We start from the raw sequence: 13,394 nt of genomic DNA on the forward strand, positions 1-13,394 counted from the left end.
AAGAAGCTGAAGCCTAGACAGGTCAAACCACGGGCCCAGGGTAACCTGTGAGAGGCCTGGGATTGAGCCCAGGGTCGTTTATTCCAGAGCTTGTGGCCTTAACCACTGTGCGTACCGCCTGCTCGTTAAAAGTGGAAATACTGGCCTTGTTTATCCGGGCAAGAAAGAACTCAGGTAGAGAAGGATTGGCGTCCCCTGGCTGGCCCCGTCCACTGTCCCTCTGTCGACGTTCATAGAGGGTGGCGGAGGGGTCAGGACCAGGCACGCAGGGGGCTGGGTTGCTGACAGTGCCGACTGTGTCTCTCACAGCAGAATCTTTGAGGTGCCCACTTCTCCCGCTGCAGCAGCGCCAGCCCTGCTCTGTCAAGACTGTCAGCCTTGTCTCGGGAAGACCTCGAAGTCACCCGGTTCTCGTGTGAGCAGGACTAAGCCGGCTCAGAAATGCACCTTCCTCATCTGTAAAGTAGAGGCAGTGCAGTCTCCGCCTGTGGTGGGGGCCGTGGTGGGGTGTCTGGAAGCACCCTTGTAGACACGGCCTCTTCTACTATGGCCATTAGTTCTGCTGGATGAGCAGGGGCTCTGGGTGGAGTGTCTGGAAGTGCCCTATAGACACAGTGGCCACCTTCTCCTAGCTGACATCTGTCTCTGTTGTACCTCGGCCCCTGGCACTGCCATTTCCCAGACAAGGCCACAATAAACAGCTGGTGAATGACTGTGTGACCCAAAGCTGGTGTCACTCATCCGGTCTGCCTGGGACTGAGGGGTTTGCCTGGACACAGAACGCTCGGTTTGAAAACTGGAAACCTTGGGCACGCTGGGACCAGCTGGTCATCCACCTGAAGCCTTTGTTTTTTTGACCCAGAACTAGCACTTTAAGGCTAGCTTGTCTGCACCGGGGGTCCTTGGGTGGCCTGCCATGCTGTCCCTGTAGTGTTTTCCTCTGCCGTGTGGCCTTGCTTGGGTTTACACCATCACCTCCTTGGGAGCGTCTCTCTTCTCTTGTTCCCTCCCCACCGATGACACAAGGAACCCTGCAAGGAGCATTGTCCTGCCTTCCCACACCCAGGTTCTGATGTTAGAGAGATAATTCACCACTCTTTATATCAGAGGTAGTCCCCGACTTATGATGGCTTTCAGTTCTGATGACTCCATATTAAGTCGGTTCTGACATAAGTCAAACACCTCTTTTTTTTTTTTTTTTAGTTTTCATTATTATTGCTTTTATTATCAGTGTCTTTATAAATCTGAGCTTTATTTGTCTTGGGGGTTGGCATGAGAATGGTAACATAAGCAAGTTATGCACTGCAGCGTATGTTGTACATGTTACTAAGGACAAAATGTAAAAAAAAAAGAGTACGGCTATGTGTATGGTTCGTCATAACTCAGTAAATCGAATACGTCCTAAGTCGGGGACTTCCTGTGCATTTTTTTTTCTTTTAAATGTGAAAATCCCACTGTCTGCTTTGGTAGCATAGTTGTCCGCACTTTGCAGGTGAGAGAGCGGGGGTGCTTTCACACAGTGCTTTTCAGGAGTGCGTCGTAACCGGTAGCAGAACCATGGCTTGACCTTGCGACCCCAAATCCTCAGGTGGTTTTACTGTAACTTTTTAATTTAAAGATATGTGCAGCCTGAGATAACTCTGGTTAGTTAAAACATCCCTGAAAATCCATGCAGATTCTTAAACTTGTACGGAGCAGTGTCCGTAGATGTGAACCTGTTGGTCCCTGATCGTGTCGAGGCCCTGGCTGCCCCCCTCTGCACCGTCCTAGCACCAACCACCGTCCTAGCACCAACCACCGTCCTAGCACCAACCATCGGGTGGAAAGGTGGCTTGGTTTTGTTTAGACGAGGACCACATACTCCAATGCCTGGAGGGCAGGTGGCCAGGACACCGGAGGAGACCTCGCAGCTTAGTTGCCGTTGACGTGTGCCTCAGACTTTCAGACGTGGTGGGCTGGAGGGGGGCCTGGGGTCAGTGGGGCATGTGTCCCTTTGCAGGGACAGCCGGCCAGGCCTGAGGACTGCCACTAAAGGGCAGGATGAGGCTGCAGGGTTTTTTTAATTTATTTATTTATTTTTGTTGTTACTGGGAATATACACAGCCAGAACACACCAATTTAAGTTTCTGCATGTACAGTTCAGTGACATTGATTATGTCCTTTGAGTTGTGGAACCATTCTCACCCTCCTTTTCTGAGTTGTTCCTCCACCATTAACATAAACTCACTGCCTCCTAAGGCTCCTATTTAATCTTTCAAGTTGCTGTTGTCAGTTTGATCTCACATAGATAGATCTTAAAACAGTATAATGCTCAAGGCAGACATTCTTTACTGTTGTTGTTAGGTGCCATCGAGTAGGTTCCAACTCATAGCGACCTTATGTACAAGAGAACTAGACACTGCTTAGTTCTGCACCATCCTGACAATCGTTGCTATGTTTGAGCCCATGGTTGCAGCCACTGTGTCTAGTCCATCTTGTTGCAGGGGGTTCCTCTTTTTCACTGGCCCTCTACTTTACCAAGCATGAGTCCGTCTCCAGGGACTGGTCCCTCCTAAACTATTGTTTGGTTTATCCACTCTGCGTCATGACAGTGATGGCAGAAGGGGGCCCACGAGGCAGAGCTAGATGAGTGTCTGATTCATGGTGTCTCGGCTTACATCCCAGCCCACCCGCAGAAACATCAGGTCTATGTGACTGTGTTAATGCATTTTACAGGCGATACGTGATTTTGAATCATCTGAAGTGAAAAGATTCTAGTGATTTTAAATCATATGTTATTTGTGTCCAAGTAATAGCCATTTGGTTCTTTCTTTCCAAGACCAATTTTTTGGCTGGCGTCAGACTTGTTCTGGAGTTTTGGCGAGTTCTCTGGCGGTAATCGGTTCTGAGCACCTGTTGTTGATGTGCTTCTTCGCGGGTCGGTTGGTGGGAGAACCAATCTTGCTTGCTTTGAGTGAGAGCAAAATCTGCCTTGTGTATTTGCAGAAATGTGCAGAAATTATCGTGGCTCACCTTGGCTACCTGAATTACACACAGTATACAGTGACTGTGGCATTCGAACACCTGAAGTTGAGCATCAAGGAGATAAACTTCACAGTGAGTAGACCAGCTGCTGGCAGGTGTTTCCATGGCTCAAGTGTTTGCTCCATTCTTTTGTTGAATTACTGAAATGAATCTTGGCATCTAAACAGTGTTATTTTGGCAGTTGAAAACTTGTAAAGTTAAAAAAAATGATAGCAAAACCACAATTTCTTAAGTATACAGAACCAAGACTAGTTTGAAGAAACAGCGTAGAAGTCGGAAAACCTCAGTGGTGTGAGATTCAGAGGCAAGAGACTGGAGTGGTGTCTGGGGGAAGGTGACTGCGAGGTTGCCAGGCGCAATCTCCTGCGAAGGCAGGGTGCCCTCCTCCAGCTCTGAGAGTGTCCTTCGAGCCTGCCGGAAGCGCTGGTGATGGGGTGCACTGCTTCCGGCGGCCTGCCCCCCAGTCACATAGCTCTGTGAGACTTTTCCTTCTTTTCAAATTGTTTTATTGTAACAAAACATTTGCCAATTCAACATTTTTTGCATGCCCACTTGGGTGACATTGATTATGTTCATCACCCTGTGCAGCCATCAGCACCGTCCATTTCCAAATCATTCCATCACCCTTGATGGAAGTTTGGTGCCCCCGAGCCCTGACTTCCCCTTTCCCTTTCATGAAATGAGTAAGCTGGTTACAAAATAGGATAGATAGCACCAACCATAAACTGATTTATAAAAAGAAAAGAAAAAAAAATAATGAATCAAAAAGGTTTATAGAAAACTGTCCAGAGTGCTGTGTCTTGGTGCTGGGATTAATGCTTAGTTTCTTCTTTGTTTTCCTCTACCTCCCATAATGAACTTTTGTTACCTTTATAATCAGAAGAAAAAATTACTTAAAAAAAAAAGACCCTGAGACGACAAGGGATGCCCCAGAGCCACGGTAGCCACTCACTCCCGGCTACTGAAGAGCCGCACGGAGCTGTGTTTGCTCTGTTTTGGCCTCCAGCGTCCTTGGAGAATTGCGATTTAAGGTTGTGTCTTCAGCCGTATAGAGATGCATGAAGAAGTTAGATAACCTTATGCAAAGTGTCCCTGCATCTTCTGTAAACTTGCTGGTGGAGGCAGCACCCATTGTATTAGGACCTCGAATCCTAACTTCCAAGCAGAATTCCTTTGACTGTTGTAACTACTTTTATGAGCTAATGAAGGCTGTATGCTCCTCACGTTTCTCTTTTGGTATTGGCTGCTAGAAATTCCAAAACAAGTCAAAGGGTCAGCTGCAGTAATTGCCACCATCCTGCTTAGGGTTCTGGTATAAAATTAGCTACCCTTTTTTTTTTTTTTTTTAATTTTGCGTTTCCAGAAACTTTTAAAATTGCTTCTTTCTAATGTGGCTATGCCTTACAAGCTGTCTTTAGACCTTTTTGGAAGCAAATTAAGTATAATGAATAAATACATCTTAAAAAATATTTTAGCGATACTACTACATGCCACTAGAAAGGCTAAAATGAAAAAGAAGATGCCAAATGTGGGCAAGGATGTAGGAGCTCGTGCACTGCTGGTGAAAGTGCAAACCGGTGAGGCCAAAATGTGTGCGTTCGAATCTCTGTAGCGGTACAGTTCGTAACTGCCCCCAGCCGCAGACTCTGTCCCTCAGTAGGTGAACGAATAGGCACCTTGTGGCATGTTCCTGTGATGGAATACCTTACCGCAATGAGGAGGTGCGATTACCGCTGGGGGCAGCATCATGGGTGACTTTCACAGGCATCGTGTTGAAAGAAATAAGCCGACTACAAGAGAGTACCTAGTGTATGATTCCATTTCCATAAATCATATTAGTATTACTCTTGAGTAGCCCAGTGACTCCAGGGGGCACGAAGGGAGGGGCTTCTGCGGTGCTGCTGATGCCCTGTTTCTTGCCCAGGACGCTGTTCACACAGGTGTGTTCACTTCGTGGCTGTTCGTTAAGCCGTGCAGTTAGGACACGTACACTTCTTTGTCTGCGTGTTACTCTTCCAGTAAAAACTTAGAAAAAGATGCACTTTAAAAACCGGAGCTCTCAATTACACAATGAAGCAGTAGATCATTGTCAGAAAGAACCAGAAACCCCGAGTCCATCGGCACGCTGCCTCTGCAGCCAGGTCAGCTTCTTTGGGTGATCCCTGCTGCTTCAACAGAATCATTTGTGGGTATTCTGACAGAATTTAACTTTTTGAGGATAAAACAATATCCTTTTCTTCACTGTGATTTTAAGGACGTTTTATGAAATTTTTTTCTGATGGTGACTTTTTTCCACTTGTCAGTTGTGTCTCTGCTTTAAATCCAGACATGTATCATACTTTATTTGAGTATTTACATCAGTTAGTGGCTCATAATCACTGCAAGCACACACTGGAGATACTGTGGGTTCAGTCCCAGACCACCACAATAAAGTGAGCGTTGCAGTAAGGCAAGTCACACGCATTTTTTGCTTTCCCAGTGCATATGAACAGTATGTTTACACTATGCTGTAGTCCTTTAAGTGTGCAATAGCATTATATCTAAAAAAAAAGAAGTACATTCCTTAATTAGAAAAGACTTTATTACTAAAAAGTGCTAACCATCATCTGAGCCTTCAGCAAGTCGTAATCTTTTTGCTGATGGGAGGTCTTGCCTCCGTGTTGATGGCTGCTGACTGAGCAGGGGGGTGCTTGCTGAAGGTTGGGGTGGCTGTGGCAATTTCTTAAAATAAGGCGACTGAGAAATTTGCCTCATTGATTGAGTCTTCCTTTCATGAAAGATTTCTCTGTAGCATGTGATGCTGTTTGATAGCATTTTTCCCACAGTAAAACTGCTTTCAAAGTTGGAGTCAGTCCTCTCAAACCCTGCTGCTGTTTCATCAACAAAGTTTATGTCACATTCTAAATCCTTTGTTGTCATTTCAACAATGCTCACAGCATCTTTACCAGAGGTAGATTCCATCTCAAGGAACCACTTTCTCTGTTCATCCATACGAAGCAACTCCTCATCAGGTAAAGTTTTGTCAGGAGATTGTAGCAATTCAGTCACATCTTCAGGCTCCACTTCTAGTTCTCTTGCTGTTTCCACCAGCTCTGCGGTTACTTCCTCCGCTGGAGTCCTCAACTCCTCAAAGTCACCCATGAGGGAGGGCTAGAATCAGCTTCTTCCAAACTCCTGTTAATGTTGATATTTTGACCCTCTCTCATGAACCAGGAATGTTCTTAGTGGCATCTAGAGTGGTGAACCCTTCCCAGAGGGTTTTCAATGTACTTTGCCCAGATTCATCACAGGAATCGCTGTCTATGGCTGCTATAGCCTTACAACATTTATTTCTTAAATAATAAGACTTGAAAGTTGAAATTACTCCTTGATCCATGGGCTGCAGAATGGGTGTGTTTTTAGCAGGCGTGAAAAGAACATTAATTTCCTTGTACGTCTCCCTCAGAGCTCTTGGGTGACCAAGGTGCATTGTTAATGGGCAGTCATGTTTTGAAAGGAATCTTTTTTTCTGAGCAGTAGATCTCAACAGCAAGCTTCAAATATTCAGTCAACCTTGTAAGCAGAAGTGCTATTATCCGGGCTTTGTTGTTCCCATTTATAGAGGCAGAGTAGACTTAGCATAATTCTTAAGGGCCATAGGATTTTCAAAATGGTAAATGCGTGTTGCTTCAACTCAAAGTCACCGGCTGCATTAGCCCCAAACAAGAGAGTCAGCCTGTCCTTTGAAGCTTTGAAGCCAGACGCTGACTTCTCTCCGGCTGTGACAGTCAACCTAGATGGCATCTTCTTCCAGTTTAAGGCTGTTCTGTCTACACGGAAGCTCTGTGGTTTGGCTTGGGCGCCCTCATCAGTTGTCGTAGCTGGATCTCCTGGAGGACTTGATGCAGCTTCTCCGTCGGCGCTTGCCGCTTCACCTGGCGGTTTTATGTTACGGAGACGGCTTCTTTCCTTAAACCTCGTGAACCAACCTCTGCTAGCTTCAGACTCTTCTGCAGCTTTCTCAGGTCCCTCAGCCTTCACAGAATTGAGGAGAGTTAGGGTCTTGCTCTGGATTAGGCTTTGGCATACGGGAATGTTGTGGCTGGTTTGATCTATCCGGACCACTAAGACTTTCTCCATGGGAGCAATAAGGCTGTTTGGCTTTTCTTACCATTTGTGTGTTCTCTAGAGTAGCATTTTTAATTTCCGTCAAGAACTTGTCCTTTGCGTTCACAATTTGGCTTACTGTTTGGCACAAGAGGCCAAGCTTTTGAACTATCTCAGCTTTCGACATGCCTTCCTCACTAAGCTTAATTATTTTTAGTTTTTGGTTTACGTGGGAGACATGCGACACTGCCTTTCACTTGGACACTTAAGGCCATTATAGGGTTATTAATTGGCTTAATTTCAATACTGTCATTTCTCAGGGGATAGGGAGGCCCAAGGAGAGGAAGAGAGACGGGGGACGGCCGGTCAGTGGAGTAGTCAGAACACACACAACGTTTATCGATTAAGTTTTCTGTCTTACACGGGTATGGTTTGTGACGCCCCAAGACAATTACAATAGTAACTTCTAGGATCACTGATCATGGATCACCATAACAGATAAAATAATAATGAAAAAGCTTAAATATTGTGACAGTTACCAAAATGTGACACAGAGACATGAAGTGAGCACATGGGTTTAGAAAAATGGTGCCAATAGACTTGCTCAACGCAGGGTTGCCACAGACCTTCAATTTGTAAAAAATGCAATAATTGCGAAGCATAATAAACTAAAGTGCAATAAAAGGAGGTCTGTCTGTACTATGACTGTTCTGCAAATGTTAAAAAAAAAAAACCCCAAACCCACTGCTGTCGAGTCGATTCTGACTCTAAGCAACCCTCTAGGACAGAGTAGAACTGCCCCATGGGGTTTCCAAGGCTGTAAATCTTTATGGAAGCAGACTGCCACATCTTTCTCCCGTGGAGTGGCTGGTAGATTTGAACCACCAGCCTTTTAGTTAACAACCAAGTGCTTTAACCACTGCACCACCAAAAAGAAACCAAATCAAACCTGTTGCTGTGGAGTTGATTCCAACTACAACGAGCCCGTAGGACAGAGTAGAACTGCTCCGTAGGTTTCCAGGGAGTGGCTGGTGGATTCAAACTGTGGACCTTTTGGTTAGCAGCCAAAGTCTTAACCACTGTGCCAACAGGGCTTCCAAAAATCTGATGTTCTACCAACTGAGCTATCCAGGCCCAACAATACCCCTCTGCAAATGATACTGTTACAAAATTTATATACTATAACCATAATCATTGTAGTTGTACTATATTTTAGATTTATATTAACAGCGATTTTTTTTTTTTACTGGACTTTTGCTATTTGCCGGGTACCGTGCTAAACTTTTTATATGCCTCATCATATTTAAATGTTATGGTACTTCTACGAAGCAAGTAATGTCATTGCTGTTTGGTGCCATTGAGTTGGTTCTGACTCGTGACGACCCCAAGTACAACAGAATGAAACATGCCCAGCACTGTGCCATCCTCACAATCATTGCTGTTTGGTGCCATTGAGTTGGTTCTGACTCGTGACGACCCCAAGTACAACAGAATGAAACATGCCCAGCACTGCGCCATCCTCACAATCATTGCTGTGCTTGAGCCCATTGTTGCAACCGCTGTGTCAGTCCATCTTGTCGAGAGTCTTCCTCTCTTTCACTGACCCTCTACTTTACCAAGCTTGATGTCCTTCTCCAGGTACTGGCCCCTCCTGATAACATGTCCAAAGTACATGAGACGAAGTCTCGCCATCCTCGCTCTTCTAAGGAGCATTCTGGCAGTACTTCTTCCAAGACAGATTTGTTCATTCTTCTGGAAGTCCATGGTATATTCAGTATTCTTCGCCAACACTATAATTCAAATATGTCAATTCTTCTTTGGTCTTCCTAATTCATTGTCCGGCTTTTACATGCATATGAGATGATCGAAAATACTATGGCTTGGTTCAAGCCCACCTTAGTCCTAAAAGTGACATCTTTGATTTTCAACACTTTAAAATAGGTCTTTTGCAGCCGACTTGCCCAGTGCAATATGTCATTTGATTTCTAGACTGCTGCTTCCATGGGTGTCGATTGTGAATCCAAGTAAAATGAAATCCTTGACAACTTCAATCTTTCCTCTGTTTATCATGATGTTGCTCATTGGTTCAGTTGTGAGGATTTTTGTTTTCTTTATGTTGAGGTGCAATCCATACTGAAGGCTGTGGTCTTTGATCTTCATTAGTAAGTGCTTCAAGTCCTCTTCACTTTCAGCAAGCAAGGATGTGTCTTCTGGGTATCGCAGGTTGTTAATGACTTCCTCCAAACCTGATATCCTGTTCTTCTTCATACAGTCCAGCTTCTTGAATTATTTGTTCAGCATACAGATTGAATAAGTATGGTAAAATAATACAACCTGATGCACACCTTTCTTGACCTTAAACCACATAGTATCCCTTTGTTCTTGTTGAACGATGACCTCTTGGTATATGTACAAGGTCCTCATGGCACAATTAAGAGTTCTGGAATTCCCATTTTTTGTAATGTTATCCATAATTTGTTATGATCCACACAGTCAAGTGGCTTTGCATAGTCAATAAAACACGGGTAAACATCTTCCTGGTATTCTCTGCTTTCAGCCAAGATCCACCTGACATGGGCAATGATATCCCTTGTTCAATGTCCTCTTCTGAATCTGGCTTGAATTTCTGGCAGTTCCCTGTCAATGTATTGTCGCAACCACTTTTGAATTATCGTCAGCAAAATTTTACTTGCATGCCATATTGATACTGTTTGATAATTTCCACATTCTGTTGGATCACCTTTCTTTGGAATAGGCACAAATATGGATCTCTTCCAGTTGGTTGGCCAGGTCACTGTCTTCCAAGTTTCTTGGCATAGACGAGTGAGCACTTCCAGCATTGAATTAGTTGAAACATCCCAGTTCGTATTCCATCAATTCCTGAAGCCTTGTTTTTTTTCTCATGCCTTCAGTGCAGCTTGGACTTCTTCCTTCAGTACCATCCACTCTTGATCATGTGCTACCTCCTGAAGTGGTTGAATGTCAACCAGTTTTTTTGGTTCTATGACTCTGTGATTCCTTCCGTATTCTTTTGATGCTCCCTGCGTCGTTAAATATTTTGCCCATAGAATCCTTTACTCTTGCAACTTGAGGAAAAATTGAATTTTTCCTTCAGTTTTTTGCAGTTTGAGAAATGCCAACTGTGTTCTTCCCTCTTGGTTTTCCAACTCCAGGTCTTTGCCCATTTCATTGTAATACTTTACTTTGCATTTTCAAGACAAAGCAAGTAATAGCATGTCGGTTTTTTGGAGGAGAAATAGGAAATGAAAGAGCTGGAATTTGAGCCCGGCTCTCTGAGGTCAAAACTCAGATGCCCATCACCACTTTGATCTCCACTTTTTCATAACATCTGTTGTTTACTCTTGATTCTTGTTTCACAACTTTATTGATGTGTAATTGAGGCACAGTGGAACACATGTATTTAAAATATAAAGTTTAAGCCATTTGACATGTGTGTGTTCACACTTACAAACCCACCTAACTTGGGAAGCCATCACCGTCATTAAGATAATAAACCATCACCCCTAGAAGTTTCCCTGTGCCCCTTCTTCCCTCCCCCTTCTCACCCCAGACAACCTCTGGTGTGTTTTCTCTCACTGTCTTAGTTATCTAATGCAGCTGTAACAGAAATACCACACTTGGATAGCATTAACAAAGAGAAATTAATTCTCTTGCAGTCAGTTGTTGTTAGGTGCCAACGAGTTGGTTCCAAATCGTAGCAACCCTGTGTACAACAGAACAAAACACTGCCCAGTCCTGCACCATCTGCACAATAGTTGTTATGCCTGAGCCCATTGTTGCAGCCATTGTGTCCATCTATCTTGTTGAGGGTCTCCCTCTTTTTCTCTGACCGTCTGCAGTCTAGGAGGCTAGAAGTCCAAATTCAGGGTGTCAGCTCCAGGGGAAGGCTTTCTCTCTCTGTTGGCTCTGGGGGAGGGTCCTTGTTATCAGTCTTCACCTGGTCTAGTTGCCTCTCAGTACAGAGACCCCAAGTCCAAAGGTAGCACGCTCCTGGCTCTAGTTTCTTGGTGGTACGAAGTTACTTCTGTCATTTATATCTCAAAAGAGATTGATTTAAGACACAACCTAATCTTTTAGATTGAGTCCTGCCTCATTAATAAAACTGCCACTAGTCCCACCTCATTAACATTGTAGAGGTAGGATTTACAACACATAGGAAAGTCACATCAGATGACAAGATGGTAGACAATCTACCCAATACTTGGAAGCATGGCATAGACAAGTTGACACATATTTGGAGGGACACAATTCACTCCATGACAGTTACTATAAAGTAATTCATGTTTTCCAGAATTTTAGGAGTCATGTAGTATGTACTTACAGTTGTTTGAATTCTGTCACTGAGCATAATTATTTTAAGATTGATGATTTGGGATGTATTAGTAGTTTATTCCTTTTTGTTGCTGAGTAATATTCCACTGGGTGGATATACCCCAATTTGTTTATCCACTCACCTGTTGAGGAACATTTGGACAACGGTTTTGGGCTGTTATAAATAAAACTGCTGTGAACATTATCATGCATGTCTTTTTGTGGACGTGTGCTTTCATTTCCTTTGGATAAATACATTTTCTAATTGGCGAAGTTGATTTTTGAGAGATTTCAAATCCAAGTGTTCTTATTGTTACTGTAAAAACAACCTGGTGCCATTGAGTCAAGTCCGACTCACAGCGACCCTATAGCACAGAGTACAACTGCCCCATACGGTTTCCAAGGAGCAGCTGGTGGGTTCGAACTGCCCACCTTTTGGTTAGCAGCTGAGCTCTTAACCAGTGTGCCACCAGGGCTCCATTGTGACTGTAGAATAACTGATCTGCCAGACTTATCATCAGCATAACACAATTTAAAACTATTTTCAACTCTTGGTAGTTAAGATTCTTTTGTGTCTCTGTTCTTTAATACAAAGGTAAAATGTATTTGGTGTAAAAAAACCTGGAACATGTAGGAAAATGTAAGGACGAAGAACATTTAATTTAGGTATATTCTCATGTGGAGAGAGAACTATCATTAGTAGTCTGGTGTGTTTCCTTTTGGGTACAGATGTGTGTTTAAAAATCTTGTTCCCCCTTCCATTTCAGTGGAAGACTTACGACCCTAAGTTTTCCCAGTTGGAAATCTGGTTTCGATTTGTCTTTGTGGTGCTGACCTTCATCGTCACCGTAAGTACCATTTGCCTGACAGACTACGTCAGAAGTGGTGCAAGGACAAAGCTGGTTTATACAGTGAGGACTATCAGAGTGTGAGCCAATGGAAGAGTTACCTGAACTCTCTGAGACCCTTCATCAAAGGGGCTGACTGGATGTGCGTCAGTGTCCTGTCTGTCCACTACAATGCAGTGCTGAAAGGACAACAGCCCAGGTGACCTGGGGCCTTTGGCAAGGCTCCATGCAGAGTAATAGTAACTGCAAAGCACTGACTTCTCAGTAAATTCTCATCGCAGCACAGTGAGCGATACCAGCTAACCTGGGAGGAATGCCGCATGAGTGGAAGTTACCTTTCTGTGCCTGGCCATGCAGCGTACTCTGGGGTTCTTATGTTTGGTAAATTTTATGGGGCCTTTTGGTCTTTGCGCTTTTTCTGGAAATGCGGGCTCTTGTCTCGTTGGGCATCTGAGGGTTGTGTCCACAAGCACACTGTAACTTTTGGGGGAAATGCTTACCCTTAAAAACACAGGAGATCCCCACAGAGGCCTCACCTGTGAAGATGAGCATCTCTCAGTTGGAGGAAGAGGCTGTGTGCTGCATTTAGTGGGACAGCCCCTGGCCTGTTGCCTGTGTGCTGGTACTCTGCCTTCAGCTACCTGCTGCTGGTGGGTGGGGCGGGTCATTCAGAGATTGAGGTGGCGACCCCTCCCAGCACCACCCACACAGCTCCTAGTACTGAGCAGATCTAGTCAGAAGGATGCAGGCAAGTGGCGGGTATGTGAGGAGTTGCAGGCAGTGATGTTTTGTGGGGTCGGGTGTGGGTGGGAGAGCAGGATGTGGGCACTGACGTGGGGGTGGGGGGCAGCGGTGCTCAGGCAGAGCCCAGGGGCTTCAGGAGTTCCAGGGTCCCAGAGCGAACTTAGGAAGTGGGAAGCTGACATTTATACCTGGTCGTTCAGTAACCCTTGCTTGTTCTTGAAGGACCTCTTACTTGGGATTGTGCTGCCACACTCTGGGGCCCAAGGAACTGATACCTAAGGCCCTTACTTAATATGTTCGTAAGCAAGAGAGGTGGGTCTGAGCTTATTAGAGAACTCGGACTGGGGGAAATCGCCCACC

At 44.7% G+C, this 13,394-nt stretch overlaps 1 protein-coding gene across 7 annotated transcripts in view; it reads left to right on the plus strand.

Moving 5' to 3' along the window:
- The window catches only part of TMEM181 (transmembrane protein 181), a 56,959-nt gene that overhangs the window by 22,829 nt on the left and 20,736 nt on the right, over nt 1–13,394 (plus strand). For all 7 annotated transcript variants that reach the window (XR_010323190.1, XR_010323192.1, XR_010323197.1 and 4 more), the window contains 2 exons: nt 2,986–3,096; nt 12,210–12,290. Coding sequence is in view for 3 of the 7 variants with exons in the window: in XM_064292794.1 (XP_064148864.1) it covers nt 2,986–3,096; nt 12,210–12,290 (192 nt within the window). In the remaining 4 variants the exon portion in view is untranslated. The remainder of the gene's footprint in view (nt 1–2,985; nt 3,097–12,209; nt 12,291–13,394) is intronic.

The sequence above is a fragment of the Loxodonta africana genome, chromosome 1, assembly GCF_030014295.1.
Source record: "Loxodonta africana isolate mLoxAfr1 chromosome 1, mLoxAfr1.hap2, whole genome shotgun sequence".
Taxonomy (NCBI): Eukaryota; Metazoa; Chordata; class Mammalia; order Proboscidea; family Elephantidae; genus Loxodonta; species Loxodonta africana.